General features: G+C 41.0%; 1 protein-coding gene across 2 annotated transcripts in view; it reads left to right on the forward strand.

The window, feature by feature from the left end:
- Positions 1–17,836, forward strand: part of LOC121388165 (ganglioside-induced differentiation-associated protein 1-like) — a 78,480-nt gene that overhangs the window by 45,249 nt on the left and 15,395 nt on the right. For both annotated transcript variants that reach the window (XM_041519404.1, XM_041519403.1), the window contains one exon: positions 15,573–15,782. In XM_041519404.1, the coding sequence (XP_041375338.1) occupies positions 15,573–15,782 (210 nt within the window). The remainder of the gene's footprint in view (positions 1–15,572; positions 15,783–17,836) is intronic.

Here is a 17,836-nt window from a genome sequence, read left to right on the forward strand (position 1 = left end):
GTGCTCCACGACTGGTATATCAAAGGCCGTGGTATGTGCTATCCTGTCTGTAGGATGGTGCATATAAAAGATCTCTTGCTACTAATGAAAAAATGTAGTGGGTTTCCTCTAAGACTATATGTCAAAATTACCAAATGTTTGACATCCAATAACCAATGATTAATAACTCAATGTGCTCTAGTGGTGACATTAAACAAAAACAAATAATTCAGTAGGTCCGTTCTCCAGCCAACTCTGGTTATTGGAACCCAAAACAGAAGGTCTGTGTAGACCTTGGAAGTGTATCATCTCGCAAAACGGAAGGCCTGTGTTGACCTTGGAAAGTGTATCATTTCCCAAAATGGAAGGTCTGTATAGACCTTGGAAAGTGTATCATCTCCCAAAATGGAAGGTCTGTATAGACCTTGGAAAGTGTATCATCTCCCAAAATGGAAGGTCTGTATAGACCTTGGAAAGTGTATCATCTCCCAAAACGAAACCGAAGAGAAACTGAGTTACTGTTCAGTCCAAGGACTTACATCATTCCTTATTGCCCTCAAAATAATAAGGAATGATGTTGCAATGTATTTAGTATAATTGATTGAAATGATTGTTGCAAGTCATAAGCTTCACTGTTAACTCTGTGTATTAAATCATTCATTGTTATAAACGCCATTATTTTTTAATATTTAATTCTCCCAAATGGGGCTCTGATAGAATAAGAGCCTAATTCTTTGAAAGGTAAATGCTCCTCCATGATTCACATGGTTACCTGTTTTAACCTGTGTGACAGTTAGCATTTCTTTCATTTCCACCACTTTATTAATTAGATCCTGTATTTCGATGGACGTCTGGTTCCTTTTGGTACCAAGATTTTGTAAGAAGTCACTCTACTGTGTCTCTAACATGCTTAAGATGTCACTCTTCTGTGTCTCTAACATATGCTTAAGATGTCACTCTACTGTGTTTTTAACATATGCTTAAGAAGTCACTCTACTGTGTCTCTAACATGCTTAAGAAGTCACTCTACTGTGTCTCTAACATATGCTTAAGATGTCACTCTACTGTGTCTCTAACATATGCTTAAGATGTCACTCTGCTGTCTCTCTAACATATGCTTAAGATGTCACTCTACTGTGTCTTAAGATGTCACTCTGCTGTGTCTCTAACATATGCTCAAGATGTCACTCTACTGTGTCTCTAACATATGCTTAAGAAGTCACTCTGCTGTGTCTCTAACATATGCTCAAGCAGTCTCTCTACTGTGTCTCTAACATATGCTCAAGATGTCACTCTGCTGTGTCTCTAACATATGCTCAAGCAGTCACTATACTGTGTCTGTAACATATGCTTAAGATGTCACTCTACTGTGTCTCTAACATATGTTTAAGATGTCACTCTACTGTGTCTCTAACATATGCTTAAGAAGTCACTCTACTGTGTCTCTAACTTATGCTTAAGATGTCACTACTGTGTCTCTAACATATGCTTAAGAAGTCACTCTATTGTGTCTCTAACATATGCTTAAGAAGTCACTCTACTGTGTCTCTAACATATGCTTAAGACTCTGGTGCGTGGAGTTCGGCTTCATCATTGTTTTCACAGTTGATGATAACGATTGGTCAAGCAGTTAATATCAAAGGCTTTGCCCTTTGCATGTTCAAGCTCTATGTATGAAACAAGTTCTTCAAGTATATTTTTATGTACTGAACCGATTGCTTACGGCTGCCTTGCTGACTTGGTATATTTAGATTGATAAGCTTTATTGTACCTTGCGTCTAATGCAATCCACTTAGTGAAGTTGCCACTAATTCTTCTCTGTGGCTTTTCTCAAAGGACTTTCCAAATTCGAAAATTCCTACCTCGACTAAAGACCTATCTTTTTTGCAAGAGTTTAAGCCATAAAACAGTCAAATGATTCTCGAAGTAATCTTTGGCTTGTAGACACCTATGCAGCTTCTCATTCGGTAGGTAACTGCAAAACCGTCAAATTCCTTTTTGATTGCTTGTCACAGTAGATCAGGTTGTGGCTTGACTTATATCATAGATTCCAATCGAGTATACTGAATTAATTTTTTTTAGAATATTTTATTTTATTATCCCAGATCACAAACATAGCAATGTCAGGGATGGGAGCCCTAAATCACTGCTGTACATATAATAATAGTATATCACATATATTCACACCCACACAGACATACACACGTTTAAGCATATTTAAGCATGATTTTTATTTTATTTTGAGGACAAGGAATGATTATAGACATGGATTGAACCATGTCTCAGTTTCCGTCCATTCTTCTTTTGGCAGATGATGTACTTTCCTAGTTGTTCACTGTACGTACACCTTCTTGAATTATTTGGAAAGAAAAACAGTCACCACTAGAACACATTGATTAATTAATAATTTTGACACATTATCTTAGAGGAAACTGGTTAGATGTTTCCATCAGCAGCAAGGAATCTTATATACACCTTCCCACATATAGGATAATACAAACCACAGCATTTGATAGGTTGATCGTGAAGCACTAGAATGTGACGATCGAATCATCATTTGATATCTGAGTTGTGGAGCACTAAAATGAGATGATCGAGTCATCATTTGATATGTTGGTTGTGGAGCACTAAAATGAGACGATCGAGTCATCATTTGATATGTTGGTTGTGGAGCACTAAAATGAGACAATCAAGTCATCATTTGATATCTGAGTTGTGGAGCACTAGAATGAGACGATCAAGCCATCATTTGATATGTCGGTTGTGAAGCACTAGAATGAGATGATCAATCATCAATTGATATCTGAGTTGTGGAGCACTAGAATGAGACGGTCGAGTCATCATTTGATATGTCGGTTGTGGAGCACTAGAATGAGACGATCGAGTCATCATTTGATATGTCGGTTGTGGAGCACTAGAATGAGACGATTGAGTCATCATTTGATATGTCAGTTGTGAAGCACTAGAATGAGAGGATCGAGTCATCATTTGATATGTCGGTTGTGGAGCACTAGAATGAGACGATCGAGTCATCATTTGATATGTCGGTTGTGAAGCACTAGAATGAGACGATCGAGTCATCATTTGATATGTCAGTTGTGGAGCACTAGAATGAGACAACCGATCGAGCTAAACCCCTTTCTTTAACCATATGAACCATAAACTATATATTTTGGAGAAGATTCTACCCAATTTGTAACGATCATGCATGAATCAAACATGATATACTACTAACATTATTAATTCTAAACCACATTTTGACCCTTGTACAGGAGCCTATGGTGACAACTAGGTACAAAGTCAGTTGGTGGAGGAAAGATGATGTACTACTAACATTATTAATTCTAAACAACATTTTGACCCTTGTACAGGAGCCTATATGGTGACAACTAGGTACAAAGTTAGTTGGTGGATGAAAGATGAAATATAAAAATACTTTGGCAAAAAATACAATGTTGTAGTGACGACAATGATATGCAAATCAACCAAATGACAATTAGCACTGTATGAATTGCGAAATCACAGAACTTTTATTCAGTCCAAGAATTGTGTGTCAGTACCACTGGCATAGCTAGGATTTTATATTGATGGGAGGGGGGGGGGGGGGGGGGAACCACACTGTATGTATGTTTGATTGGGGGGGGGGGAGCCATAGACCCTGTGCCCCCACCTGTAGCTATGCCACTGCCTACTAACAAAATAGTAATTAATGTTACCATAAAAATAAGACTTAATCAACAATACCAAAACCCTAAATCCCATATAATATAAAAAATTTATACAACAGGTATAATTATGTTCTAGTAAATGACACTACACTGAGCTGGAAACATGCACCAGAAATTCACAGCTAAAAATAAAAATCAACCTTTTTTGTTAAAATTTAAAATTTGTTCATGTTTGTGACGACATAATTTATGCAAATTATCTTCACACTAACAATACTGGATACTAATATTTTGAGGATGGTCAGACCTTTCATCCAACACAAGAAATGTGTTTCTAGCTTCTGGAGTTATAGGATTTAGGACAAATTTAGTTATTAGTGGTAATATTGGTTGGTAACCATGTAAACTTGTCTGTCTACCCGACCACTTGTACTAACAACTAAACTAGGCCTCTTTTTCACATTTGGCTGCTAGACTAATCAATGTTGGAGAAAATTTGATTAAAATATCTGAACGATATCTCTCTATATATGTATATCTACAAATATCTCATCATCAGGCTGGCCATAACACTTCAAGTGACTAGGAGTGTATGATGAACATTTTACTGAAAATAAAACACCCATAATTAATGCACCATATATAGCCACAGTTCAACAATGTATAAACTGTCACCCCTTGCAATCCAGTGGTTCCTACAATGCCCGTGCTATGAGCAGTCAACAGAGTTCAATGTCCTAGTTGGAACTCGCTTTAATGCTGGATTGAGTTCAGCCAGACTGAGCAAAAAAAGTCCACTAGACTGGTTTAAGCGCTTCACAGTAAACCAAATGGCCACTTCGGGAACCAATCAAATAATTTGCGAATGTTAGCGAAGCGTTTGCCAGTTGAACTTTAGATTTGTAATTTACATATATTTTGGATAAAGGCCCAATGGAGCTGAGATTCTGATACTTTAGTAATAATGGTACAGTTACTGTTTTAATATTTACTTTTAATATAGCTGTTTTCAGTTCACAAAGTATATAAAAAAAATGTTTTTACGATAAGGAAAAAATACATCTTGAGAAAAGAATCCATTATAGTCCGAGGCAAAACCAATGCCGTGGAGATTATCATGGGCAGTTGCAGTGGTTGCACAGTGATGTCGTTAAACAAAAACATGGCCGTGGAGATTGTCGTGGGCAGTTGCAGTGGTTGCACAGTTTGTTAAACAAAAACAAGGCCACAGAGATTATCGTGGGCAGTTGCAGTGGTTGCACAGTTTGTTAAACAAAAACAAGGCCGCAGAGATTATCGTGGGCAGTTGCAGTGGTTGCACAGTTTGTTAAACAAAAACAAGGCCGCAGAGATTATCGTGGGAAGTTGCAGTGGTTGCACAGTTTGTTAAACAAAAACATGGCCGTGGAGATTATTGTGGGCAGTTGCAGTGGTTGCACAGTGTGTTAAACAAAAAGAAGGCCGCAGAGATTATCGTGGGCAGTTGGAGTGGTTGCACAGTTTGTTAAACAAAAACATGGCCGCAGAGATTATCGTGGGCAGTTGCAGTGGTTCTAGTGGTGTCGTTAAACAAAAACAAGGCCGTGGAGATTGTCGTGGGCAGTTGCAGTAGTTGCACAGTGGTGTCATTAAACAAAAACATGGCCGTGGAGATTGTCGTGGGCAGTTGCAGTGGTTCTAGTGGTGTCGTTAAACAAAAACAAGGCCGTGGAGATTGTCGTGGGAAGTTGCAGTGGTTCTAGTGGTGTCGTTAAACAAAAACATGGCCGTGGAGATTGTCGTGGGCAGTTGCAGTGGTTGCACAGTGGTGTCATTAAACAAAAACATGGCCGTGGAGATTGTCGTGGGAAGTTGCAGTGGTTCTAGTGGTGTCGTTAAACAAAAACATGGCCGTGGAGATTGTCGTGGGCAGTTGCAGTGGTTGCACAGTGGTGTCGTTAAACAAAAACAAGGCCGTGGAGATTGTCGTGGGCAGTTGCAGTGGTTGCACAGTGGTGTCGTTAAACAAAAACAAGGCCGTGGAGATTGTCGTGGGCAGTTGCAGTGGTTGCACAGTGGTGTCGTTAAACAAAAACAAGGCCGTGGAGATTGTCGTGGGCAGTTGCAGTGGTTCTAGTGGTGTCGTTAAACAAAAACAAGGCCGTGGAGATTGTCGTGGGCAGTTGCAGTGGTTGCACAGTGGTGTCGTTAAACAAAAACAAGGCCGTGGAGATTGTCGTGGGCAGTTGCAGTGGTTCTAGTGGTGTCGTTAAACAAAAACAAGGCCGTGGAGATTGTCGTGGGCAGTTGCAGTGGTTGCACAGTGGTGTCGTTAAACAAAAACAGACCGGCCTCGGTGGCGTCGTGGCAGGCCATCGGTCTACAGGCTGGTAGGTACTGGGTTCGGATCCCAGTCGAGGCATGGGATTTTTAATCGAGATACCGACTCCAAACCCTGAGTGAGTGCTCCGCAAGGCTCAATGGGTAGGTGTAAACCACTTGCACCGACCAGTGATCCATAACTGGTTCAACAAAGGCCATGGTTTGTGCTATCCTGCCTGTGGGAAGCGCAAATAAAAGATCCCTTGCTGCCTGTCGGAAAAAGAGTAGCCTATGTGGCGACAGCGGGTTTCCTCTAAAAACAGTGTCAAAATGACCATATGTTTGACGTCCAATAGCCGATGATAAGATAAAAAATCAGTGTGCTCTAGTGGCGTCGTTAAATAAAACAAACTTTTTAAACAAAAACATGGCCGTGGAGATTGTCGTGGGCAGTTGCAGTGGTTCTAGTGGTGTCGTTAAACAAAAACATGGCCGTGGAGATTGTCGTGGGAAGTTGTAGTGGTTCTAGTGGTGTCGTTAAACAAAAACATGGCCGTGGAGATTGTCGTGGGCAGTTGCAGTGGTTCTAGTGGTGTCGTTAAACAAAAACATGGCCGTGGAGATTGTCGTGGGAAGTTGTAGTGGTTCTAGTGGTGTCGTTAAATAAAAACATGGCCGTGGAGATTGTCGTGGGCAGTTGCAGTGGTTCTAGTGGTGTCGTTAAACAAAAACAAGGCCGTGGAGATTGTCGTGGGCAGTTGCAGTGGTTCTAGTGGTGTTGTTAAACAAAAACAAGGCCATGGATATTGTCGTGGGCAGTTGCAGTGGTTCTAGTGGTGTCGTTAAACAAAAACATGGCCGTGGAGATTGTTGTGGGCAGTTGCAGTGGTTGCACAGTGGTGTCGTTAAACAAAAACATGGCCGTGGAGATTGTCGTGGGCAGTTGCAGTGGTTGCACAGTTTGTTAAACAAAAACATGGCCATGGAGATTGTCGTGGGCAGTTGCAGTGGTTCTAGTGGTGTCGTTAAACAAAAACAAGGCCGTGGAGATTGTCGTGGGCAATTGCAGTGGTTCTAGTGGTGTCATTAAACAAAAACAAGAGCATGGAGATTGTCGTGGGAAGTTGCAGTGGTTCTAGTGGTGTCGTTAAACAAAAACATGGCCGTGGAGATTGTTATGGGAAGTTGCAGTGGTTCTAGTGGTGTCGTTAAACAAAAACAAGGCCGTGGAGATTGTCGTGGGAAGTTGCAGTGGTTCTAGTGGTGTCGTTAAACAAAAACATGGCCGTGGAGATTGTCGTGGGAAGTTGCAGTGGTTCTAGTGGTGTCGTTAAACAAAAACAAGGCCATGGAGATTGTCGTGGGCAGTTGCTGTGGTTGCACAGTGGTGTCGTTAAACAAAAACATGGCCGTGGAGATTGTCGTGGGAAGTTGCAGTGGTTCTAGTGGTGTCATTAAACAAAAACAATCAACTATTTGACTTGTGGTTACATTCACTGAAGGTTCAAGCACGGCTGTCTTGGGCAATTTCTCCGAGATTCCCCGGTGGATGTGTCCAAGACAGGGTTTAAACAAACAGTTTAACTGCTGCGTGTAAGTCTGCGTGTAAGTCTAACACAGCTCTGGATTCGTACACACATCCTAGGTACTGCGTGTAAGTCTAACACGGCTCTGTCGATTCGTACACACATCCAAGGTATTGCGTGTAAGTCTGTGTGTAAGTCTAACACGGCTCTGTGGATTCATACACACGTCCAAGGTACTGCGTGTAAGTCTGTGTGTAAGTCTAACATGGCTCTGTGGATTCGTACACACATCCAAGGTACTGCGTGTAAGTCTGTGTGTAAGTCTAACACGGCTCTGTGGATTCGTACACACATCCAAGGTACTGCGTGTAAGTCTAACACGGCTCTGTGGATTCGTACACACATCCAAGGTATTGCGTGTAAGTCTGTGTGTAAGTCTAACACGGCTCTGTGGATTCGTACACACGTCCAAGGTACTGCGTGTAAGTCTGTGTGTAAGTCTAACACAGCTCTGTGGATTCGTACACACATCCAAGGATACTGCGTGTAAGTCTAACACGGCTCTGTGGATTCGTACACACATCCAAGGTACTGCGTGTAAGTCTGTGTGTAAGTCTAACAAGGCTCTGTGGATTCGTACACACATCCAAGGTACTGCGTGTAAGTCTGTGTGTAAGTCTAACACGGCTCTGTGGATTCGTACACACATCCAAGGTACTGCGTGTAAGTCTGTGTGTAAGTCTAACACGGCTCTGTGGATTCGTACACACATCCAAGGTATTGCGTGTAAGTCTGTGCGTAACTCTAACATGGCTCTGTGGATTCGTACTAACATCCAAGGTACTGCGTGTAAGTCTGTGTGTAAGTCTAACACGGCTCTCTGGATTCGTACCCACATCCAAGGTACTGCGTGTAAGTCTGTGTGTAAGTCTAACACGGCTCTGTGGATTCGTACACACATCCAAGGTACTGCGTGTAAGTCTGTGTGTAAGTCTAACACGGCTCTGTGGATTCGTACACACATCCAAGGTACTGCGTGTAAGTCTAACACGGCTCTGTGGATTCATACACACGTCCAAGGTACTGCGTGTAAGTCTGTGTGTAAGTCTAACATGGCTCTGTGGATTCGTACACATATCCAAGGTACTGCGTGTAAGTCTGTGTGTAAGTCTAACACAGCTCTGTGGATTCGTACACACATCCAAGGTACTGCGTGTAAGTCTAACACGGCTCTCTGGATTCGTACACACATCCAAGGTACTGCGTGTAACTCTAACATGGCTCTGTGGATTCGTACACACATCCAAGGTACTGTGTGTAAGTCTAACACGGCTCTGTGGATTCGTACACACATCCAAGGTACTGCGTGTAAGTCTGTGTGTAAGTCTAACACGGCTCTGTGGATTCGTACACACATCCAAGGTACTGCGTGTAAGTCTGTGTGTAAGTCTAACACGGCTCTGTGGATTCGTACACACATCCAAGGTACTGCGTGTAAGTCTGTGTGTAAGTCTAACATGGCTCTGTGGATTCGTACACACATCCAAGGTACTGCGTGTAACGCTAACATGGCTCTGTGGATTCGTACACACATCCAAGCTGCTGTGTGTAAGTCTTAACACGGCTCTGTGGATTCGTACACACATCCAAGGTACTGCGTGTAAGTCTGTGTGTAAGTCTAACACGGCTCTGTGGATTCGTACACACATCCAAGGTACTGTGTGTAAGTCTGTGTGTAAGTCTAACACGGCTCTGTGGATTCGTACACACATCCAAGGTACTGCGTGTAAGTCTAACACGGCTCTGTGGATTCGTACACACATCCAAGGTACTGCGTGTAAGTCTAACATGGCTCTGTGGATTCGTACACACATCCAAGGTACTGTGTGTAAGTCTTAACACGGCTCTGTGGATTCGTACACACATCCAAGGTACTGCGTGTAAGTCTGTGTGTAAGTCTAACACGGCTCTGTGGATTCGTACACACATCCAAGGTACTGTGTGTAAGTCTAACACGGCTCTGTGGATTCGTACACACATCCAAGGTACTGCGTGTAAGTCTAACACGGCTCTGTGGATTCGTACACACATCCAAGGTACTGCGTGTAAGTCTGTGTGTAAGTCTAACACGGCTCTGTGGATTCGTACACACATCCAAGGTACTGCGTGTAAGTCTGTGTGTAAGTCTAACACGGCTCTGTGGATTCGTACACACATCCAAGGTACTGCGTGTAAGTCTGTGTGTAAGTCTAACATGGCTCTGTGGATTCGTACACACATCCAAGGTACTGCGTGTAAGTCATGGCTCTGTGGATTCGTACACACATCCAAGTCTGTGTGTAAGTCTTAACACGGCTCTGTGGATTCGTACACACATCCAAGGTACTGCGTGTAAGTCTGTGTGTAAGTCTAACACGGCTCTGTGGATTCGTACACACATCCAAGGTACTGTGTGTAAGTCTGTGTGTAAGTCTAACACGGCTCTGTGGATTCGTACACACATCCAAGGTACTGCGTGTAAGTCTAACACGGCTCTGTGGATTCGTACACACATCCAAGGTACTGCGTGTAAGTCTAACATGGCTCTGTGGATTCGTACACACATCCAAGGTACTGTGTGTAAGTCTTAACACGGCTCTGTGGATTCGTACACACATCCAAGGTACTGCGTGTAAGTCTGTGTGTAAGTCTAACACGGCTCTGTGGATTCGTACACACATCCAAGGTACTGTGTGTAAGTCTAACACGGCTCTGTGGATTCGTACACACATCCAAGGTACTGCGTGTAAGTCTAACACGGCTCTGTGGATTCGTACACACATCCAAGGTACTGCGTGTAAGTCTGTGTGTAAGTCTAACACGGCTCTGTGGATTCGTACACACATCCAAGGTACTGCGTGTAAGTCTGTGTGTAAGTCTAACACGGCTCTGTGGATTCGTACACACATCCAAGGTACTGCGTGTAAGTCTGTGTGTAAGTCTAACACGGCTCTGTGGATTCGTACACACATCCAAGGTACTGTGTGTAAGTCTGTGTGTAAGTCTAACACAGCTCTGTGGATTCGTACACACATCCAAGGTACTGTGTGTAAGTCTGTGTGTAAGTCTAACACGGCTCTGTGGATTCGTACACACATCCAAGGTACTGCGTGTAAGTCTGTGTGTAAGTCTAACACGGCTCTGTGGATTCGTACACACATCCAAGGTACTGCGTGTAAGTCTGTGTGTAAGTCTAACACGGCTCTGTGGATTCGTACACACATCCAAGGTACTGCGTGTAAGTCTGTGTGTAAGTCTAACACGGCTCTGTGGATTCGTACACACATCCAAGGTACTGCGTGTAAGTCTGTGTGTAAGTCTAACACGGCTCTGTGGATTCGTACACACATCCAAGGTACTGCGTGTAAGTCTGTGTGTAAGTCTAACACGGCTCTGTGGATTCGTACACACATCCAAGGTACTGCGTGTAAGTCTGTGTGTAAGTCTAACACGGCTCTGTGGATTCGTACACACATCCAAGGTACTGCGTGTAAGTCTGTGTGTAAGTCTAACACGGCTCTGTGGATTCGTACACACATCCAAGGTACTGCGTGTAAGTCTGTGTGTAAGTCTAACACGGCTCTGTGGATTCGTACACACATCCAAGGTACTGTGTGTAAGTCTGTGTGTAAGTCTAACACGGCTCTGTGGATTTGTACACACATCCAAGCTGTCACTTCATCGCCCCTTTCATCACATATTTGGAGAAGATCCTCTTTTTTATCCACAGTCAAACACACAGCACCAGGTCCTCCTCCTGTGAAACAACCTGGATTTTTTTAATCCTTGTGCAAACAATGCTGTGGTAAATCAAATGAAGATCGTTCAGAACTCTTAGGTGTTGAAGCCTCATTAATCGGTATATTTGAGCCAGTATATATAGAAACACATGTCTTACAGAATTTAAGTTGCAGATTTGTACCATTTTGTAGTCGTTTTCTCAGTTCTATGTGAATTAAGTTCACCATTCCTATAGTGAGGCTGGAAGAAATTATTTTGTTGATTCTCTGTTGTCCACCAATAATTAAATCAGCATTTTGGTCACATTGAAACATTCAGATGATGAAATTTCCTAAAATCGGGAAAAAAGGAAAATTACATGTGGTGAAATAATTAATTTCATACTAAAATTGATGTGTTTAATACTGTTTATATTTCTGACCTTGATTGACCTCAAACGACATTACAGGTAAATGACCTCTGTAGACATTTAGGTGAGATTGTAGTTATATAATTTCTTTGTAATCTCTATTTTATTTCATTTAGCTTGATACCAGACTTGATCTGGTGTTTGGACTGGATCTGGTGTTTAAACTGGATCTGATGTTTAAACTGGATCTGGTGTTTGGACTGGATCTGGTGTTTAAACTGGGTCTGGTGTTTGGGCTGGATCTGGTGTTTGGGCTGGATCTGGTGTTTAGGCGGGCTGGATCTGGTGTTTGGACTGGATCTGGTGTTTAGGCCGGATCTGGTGTTTAGGGTGGATCTGGTGTTTAGACACTGTACATTTCTGGATCATACATTGCATACATACTGATATCAACTTTTTACTCTACCCAAACATTAATCAGTGTTTGAAATAAGTATAAGTAGCACAGGGAGACTAGCACAGGGAGACCAGTTTCGGTGTGCATAACTATTTGGGTCTAAAGCATATACAAACTATTTATAAACCGACCGTTGTTAAAAGCAAATAATTACAGTTTCATTACATTCATTACAATTATTAATATAACGTCATCCCATTGGTCCAGACTTAGCAATGGGAGTTTGTTCATTTCTGGATGAACATAAAACTTATGTCATCAAGAAGCGTCATATATCTGATGATGTCATTTTATATGGGCAAGTTGTCTTATTGAGTGTTATTGTTTATGGACCAAAAATAATTCAAAATAAACTATGAACTTTTAATGTTATTATTAGCAAGTATGATTCAAATTTAATTATAAGTATTGTTTGTGATTTCTTTTACATTCATCTGGGTATGAACAAAAACAATCATCTGCAAACTTATGTGAGAATGGCTTCACCGGTTCACACAGTTTGGGATGATTTGTTTTGGGTTCATACCCTGCTGAACATGAAACAAATAACAGACAATCCTTAAATAACAAAACTTTAAATGTGTTTCTTTTTCTTTTAAAAAGTAAATGGTGCCGAACATTGAATATTATTTGCTGATCAATAAATGATTTGTCAAGCGATAAGTTCTGAATGGGGCATTCAGAACTCCTTGGTATTCCAAATATTTACAAGCTGGAACTCTTATGTTATCAAGGCTATGTTTGTTGAACTCGCAACCCACGATACTTGTCTTGCGTTTTGCGGTGTAATACCACTGATTTTGTTTATTTTATTGAAGTACAACGATTGCAAAAAAAAATATTATACTGCTTTATACTGTTTTACTTGACCGCAGGTTAACCACTGAGGTACAATATGCTTCTCCAAGCAAACTTTCACTTGTTATGACAAATCAGTCTCCATGAACTGGCTTAACGTAGTGTTACTACCACAATCTGATTCGAATTCAATTTTGTCGCAAGAGCACGTTTATCCCGAGTTCTCATGGCCCCGACACTCGTTACTATTAATAGCAGGTTACAGAAGTTCTAATTTCCAACAAATCGAAACTAACGTTAATAAAGTTTGGTTAAATAACTCAGGGTTTTAAAATGTTTGTTCGACAGATATCAACAACAGCTCAAGATTATTACAGGTTCAGGCCAAAACTGAAATTGGTTAAACATTTAAAAAAAAAAAAAAATTCACGGAAAGGGGTCAAAAAAGATTTTGAAATGGGACTATTTTCGTAGGTCGGTTGGGTCAGGACAAACAAAGTTAATGTTTATTTTTGCGTTAGAGGATCACATTTTAGAATTTAGAAAATCTGGGACTTTAAAATTTGGCCAGTTTTCACAAGATTCCGGTTTATTCAGGGTTCGGTTTAGAAAGGTTTCACTGTGTATACATATATATATATATATATATATATATATATATATATATATATATATATATATATATATATATATATATAATTACAGGATTTCAAATTTTATGAGAGACTCTTTTTTTAAATTCTTTGCCGTTATCGTCAGGACCCATGGAAAACAGTTTTTCAGTTATCACGCTAATTGGTGGATTCTTTTACTTAATGAGTTATGAACCTTCAGTGGTACAGCGCTCAGCTGATGTGCGATCGATCTATTTTTCTTTCCAGCCAGCTCCACAACTGGTGTAACAAAGGCCATGATATGTAGTATCCTGTCTGTGGGATGGTGCATATAAAAAATCCCATGCTGCTGATTGAAAAGAGTAGCCCACGAAGTGGCGACAGCGGGTTTCCTCTCATATATGTGTGATCCTTTTCCCGTGAAATCTTGTGACTTGATGGTGTTAAAAATTGGATGATCTATTCTAAATAGGTTGAAGGAGCGTTGTCATTATGCAGTTAGTCGCACCAACTTGCCTCAGTGGCATCGTGGTTAAACCATCGGACATAAGGCTGGTAGGTACAGGGTTCGCAGCCTAGTACCGGCTCCCACCCAGAGCAAGTTTTAACGACTCAATGGGTAGGTGTAAAGCCTCTACACCCTCTTCTCTCTCACTAACAACTAACAATTAACAACTAACCCACTGTACTGGACAGACAGCCCAGATAGCTGAGATGTGTGCCCAGGATAGCGTGCTTGAACCTTAATTGGATATAAGCACGAAAGTAAGTTGAAATGAATGAAATGAAATTGCGTGTGTGATCGAATCGTACTGTGAGAACACCTGAAGTCTAAACCAAATTATTATAATGCACTCATCATGACGTCCGATTAATTACATCACCTACATAGGAGGCTGACACCCCTCTTGGAGAGTACTCCACAGAAGAAGCAGACTGACAGATGGTGAACAGTTGCATGTGTTTTGTCCTAGGAAATCTTAACAATGTTGATGTAGGTGATATGCTTTCAGTCTAATGGGTGGAATCAATGTCAATGTAATGGTTTTCTCACTATTTATGTTGGGACAAAAAGTGGAGAAAATCTAATGGTAATTAAAGGTAGGAGAGTATTTTATCATAGTAGTTAACAATTTGGTTCAGACTTTAAATCGGCATGACTTTAGTCTTATACATGTTCGTTCTGATTTTTGTAGGGACAAGTGACAGGGTTTCTGCCAGAGGGTAAAATGGGTATGGTGCCACACCCAAATGTTTTTGCAGATTTTATAATTTTGAGTTAACTTTTTGATAAAATTAATAGCTCTTATCATTACTGTAAGATTTTCTTAATGCAAACCCTAAACGTAACTCATTTTCTTTCAGGGGGAAGCCCCTCATACCACCTGTTGACTGCAGTTGCATTCAATTCCATAGCACCACCATACCTTAAAATTTCTTTCTGCCAGAAACCCTAGTTGGTGCAACTAATTGCAGAGCTTTAGATCTCACTAATTTGGGCACAAGGACGTTTTGTTTCTTCTGAGTACAAAGAGGTCTTTTTAGTGCAGTAATATTATTAGTAGCTGATAGGGGCGAGATTTAGCCCAGTTGGTTAAGCGCTCGCTTGAGGTGCCGATCAACTGATTGGTTTTTTTCTTGTTCCAACCAGTGCACCACAACTGGTCAAAGGCTGTGGTATATGTGCTTTCCTATCTGTGAGAAAGTGCATATAAAAGATCCCTTGCTCCATTAGGAAAATGTAGCGGGTTTCCTCTATTGACTACGTGTCAGAATTACCAAATGTTTGACATTCAATAGCTGATAATTAATATATCAATGTGCTCTAGTGGTGTTGTTAAACAAAACAAACTTTACTTTAATAGTTGATAAAAGAGTTGTAGATGTTCAATCTAATTACAGCTTAACATTTCAGTGGTTTTGAGATTTGTGCTTTTTGGGGGGGGGGGGGGGGTCATACTTATTTTGGGCACAATGTTTATTGCCTCAGCACTGGTGAAATCTAAAGCCCTGAATCGCATAATGAGAATGCTGCTTAAGTAGTTTTAAAGTATGGCAAGAAATTGTAGTACCTTCAATGTGTTGTTTGCTTACTTCCAGAGTTTAAGGAGCGGGCGCTTGATTCATTGTCAAAACTGTCAATATTAGCTGACAAAAATGCAGATCTTCATGAAAGATATTTAAGCAAGGTTTGCATTAGTACCGAGAAGCTCAATATGATGCAAGACAAAGAAAAAATAGAGGAAGTTTTAAAGGAAATGGATTCTATATTCGACGTTATAGAGGAACACTTGGGCAAAATGAAAGCAGGTTGGTATCAGGGAGATGGATGTTTGATCAACATGTTTCAGTAGAGGCTTTTTCATAGGGTTGGGTTGGTAAAACTGTTTTAGAGCAGAGTTGTTTCTATGGCCATTTTGTCTGTAGAATCCAAATCTGTTGGACTTTTTTTTTCTTTTTTTTTTATACTTTTAGATGTTTGATATTGGTAAATGACAAAAATTCAAAATGGTGGCTAAAAAATAAATTGACCACTATTCTGTCGTATCCATTCTTCCGGGTGAAAGATCCTATATGTACAGATTGGTTGCAGTCTCCTTGTTTCTGTCCTATACGTATTTGTTATACAGTAAATGGATAATGATTTTGGTTTAAAATGACCGATGAAAGCTACACTGCAATACGTAATGTGGGACCTAGCTCACGGGTCCTAATTTCCCAAACACTGTCCCAAACCCTCCACTCCCCTCATGCGTCATATTTTTACTTATAACAGCAGGGCTTCTAGATTATGGTAGCCCCACTCCCATGGCTAGTGATATATATTCAATGTTGGGCTAGTAAATAACTATTATTGCCATGTTCGACGGCTAGTGAAAAAAAAGGGCAAATATTGTAGTTAAGTCTATTTTGTAAATATGAATATCCTGACCCCACCCCAACCCCCAATGTTAGTGTTTTTAGGCTCTATCTCCCAACTTTTAGAGATCGCTACACAATTATTTTAAAACATAACTTAGTAGTTACTAATACATTTTTAGTTGATTAGATATATCGCTAATTAAAATTTTGAAAAAACAAGGTTGCAGGGCTTCCAGATTATGGTAGTCCCACTCCCATGGCTAGTGATATTCAATATTGGGCTAGTAAATAACTACTATTGCCATGCCAGACAGGGCTTCTAGATTATGGTAGCCCCACTCCCATGGCTAGTGATATTCAATATTGGGCTAGTAAATAACTACTATTGCCATGCCAGACAGGGCTTCTAGATTATGGTAGTCCCACTCCCATGGCTAGTGATAGTCAATGTTGGGCTAGTAAATAACTACTATTGCCATGCCAGACAGGGCTTCTAGATTATGGTAGTCCCACTCCCATGGCTAGTGATATTCAATGTTGGACTAGTAAATAACTACTATTGCCATGCCAGACAGGGCTTCTAGATTATGGTAGCCCCACTCCCATGGCTAGTGATATTCAATGTTGGGCTAGTAAATAACTACTATTGCCATGCCAGACAGGGCTTCTAGATTATGGTAGCCCCACTCCCATGGCTAGTGATAGTCAATATTGGGCTAGTAAATAACTACTATTGCCATGCCCGACAGGACTTCTAGATTATGGTAGTCCCACTCCCATGGCTAGTGATAGTCAATATTGGGCTAGTAAATAACTACTATTGCCATGCCAGACAGGGCTTCTAGATTATGGTAGCCCCACTCCCATGGCTAGTGATAGTCAATATTGGGCTAGTAAATAACTACTATTGCCATGCCAGACAGGGCTTCTAGATTATGGTAGTCCCACTCCCATGGCTAGTGATAGTCAATATTGGGCTAGTAAATAACTTCTATTGCAATGCCAGACAGGGCTTCTAGATTATGGTAGCCCCACTCCCATGGCTAGTGATAGTCAATATTGGGCTAGTAAATAACTACTATTGCCATGCCAGACAGGGCTTCTAGATTATGGTAGCCCCACTCCCATGGCTAGTGATAGTCAATATTGGGCTAGTAAATAACTACTATTGCCATGCCAGACAGGGCTTCTAGATTATGGTAGTCCCACTCCCATGGCTAGTGATAGTCAATATTGGGCTAGTAAATAACTACTATTGCAATGCCAGACAGGGCTTCTAGATTATGGTAGCCCCACTCCCATGGCTAGTGATAGTCAATATTGGGCTAGTAAATAACTACTATTGCCATGCCAGACAGGGCTTCTAGATTATGGTAGTCCCACTCCCATGGCTAGTGATAGTCAATATTGGGCTAGTAAATAACTACTATTGCCATGCCAGACAGGGCTTCTAGATTATGGTAGCCCCACTCCCATGGCTAGTGATATTCAGTGTTGGACTA

This window comes from Gigantopelta aegis, chromosome 14 (assembly GCF_016097555.1).
Source record: "Gigantopelta aegis isolate Gae_Host chromosome 14, Gae_host_genome, whole genome shotgun sequence".
Classification (NCBI taxonomy): Eukaryota; Metazoa; Mollusca; class Gastropoda; order Neomphalida; family Peltospiridae; genus Gigantopelta; species Gigantopelta aegis.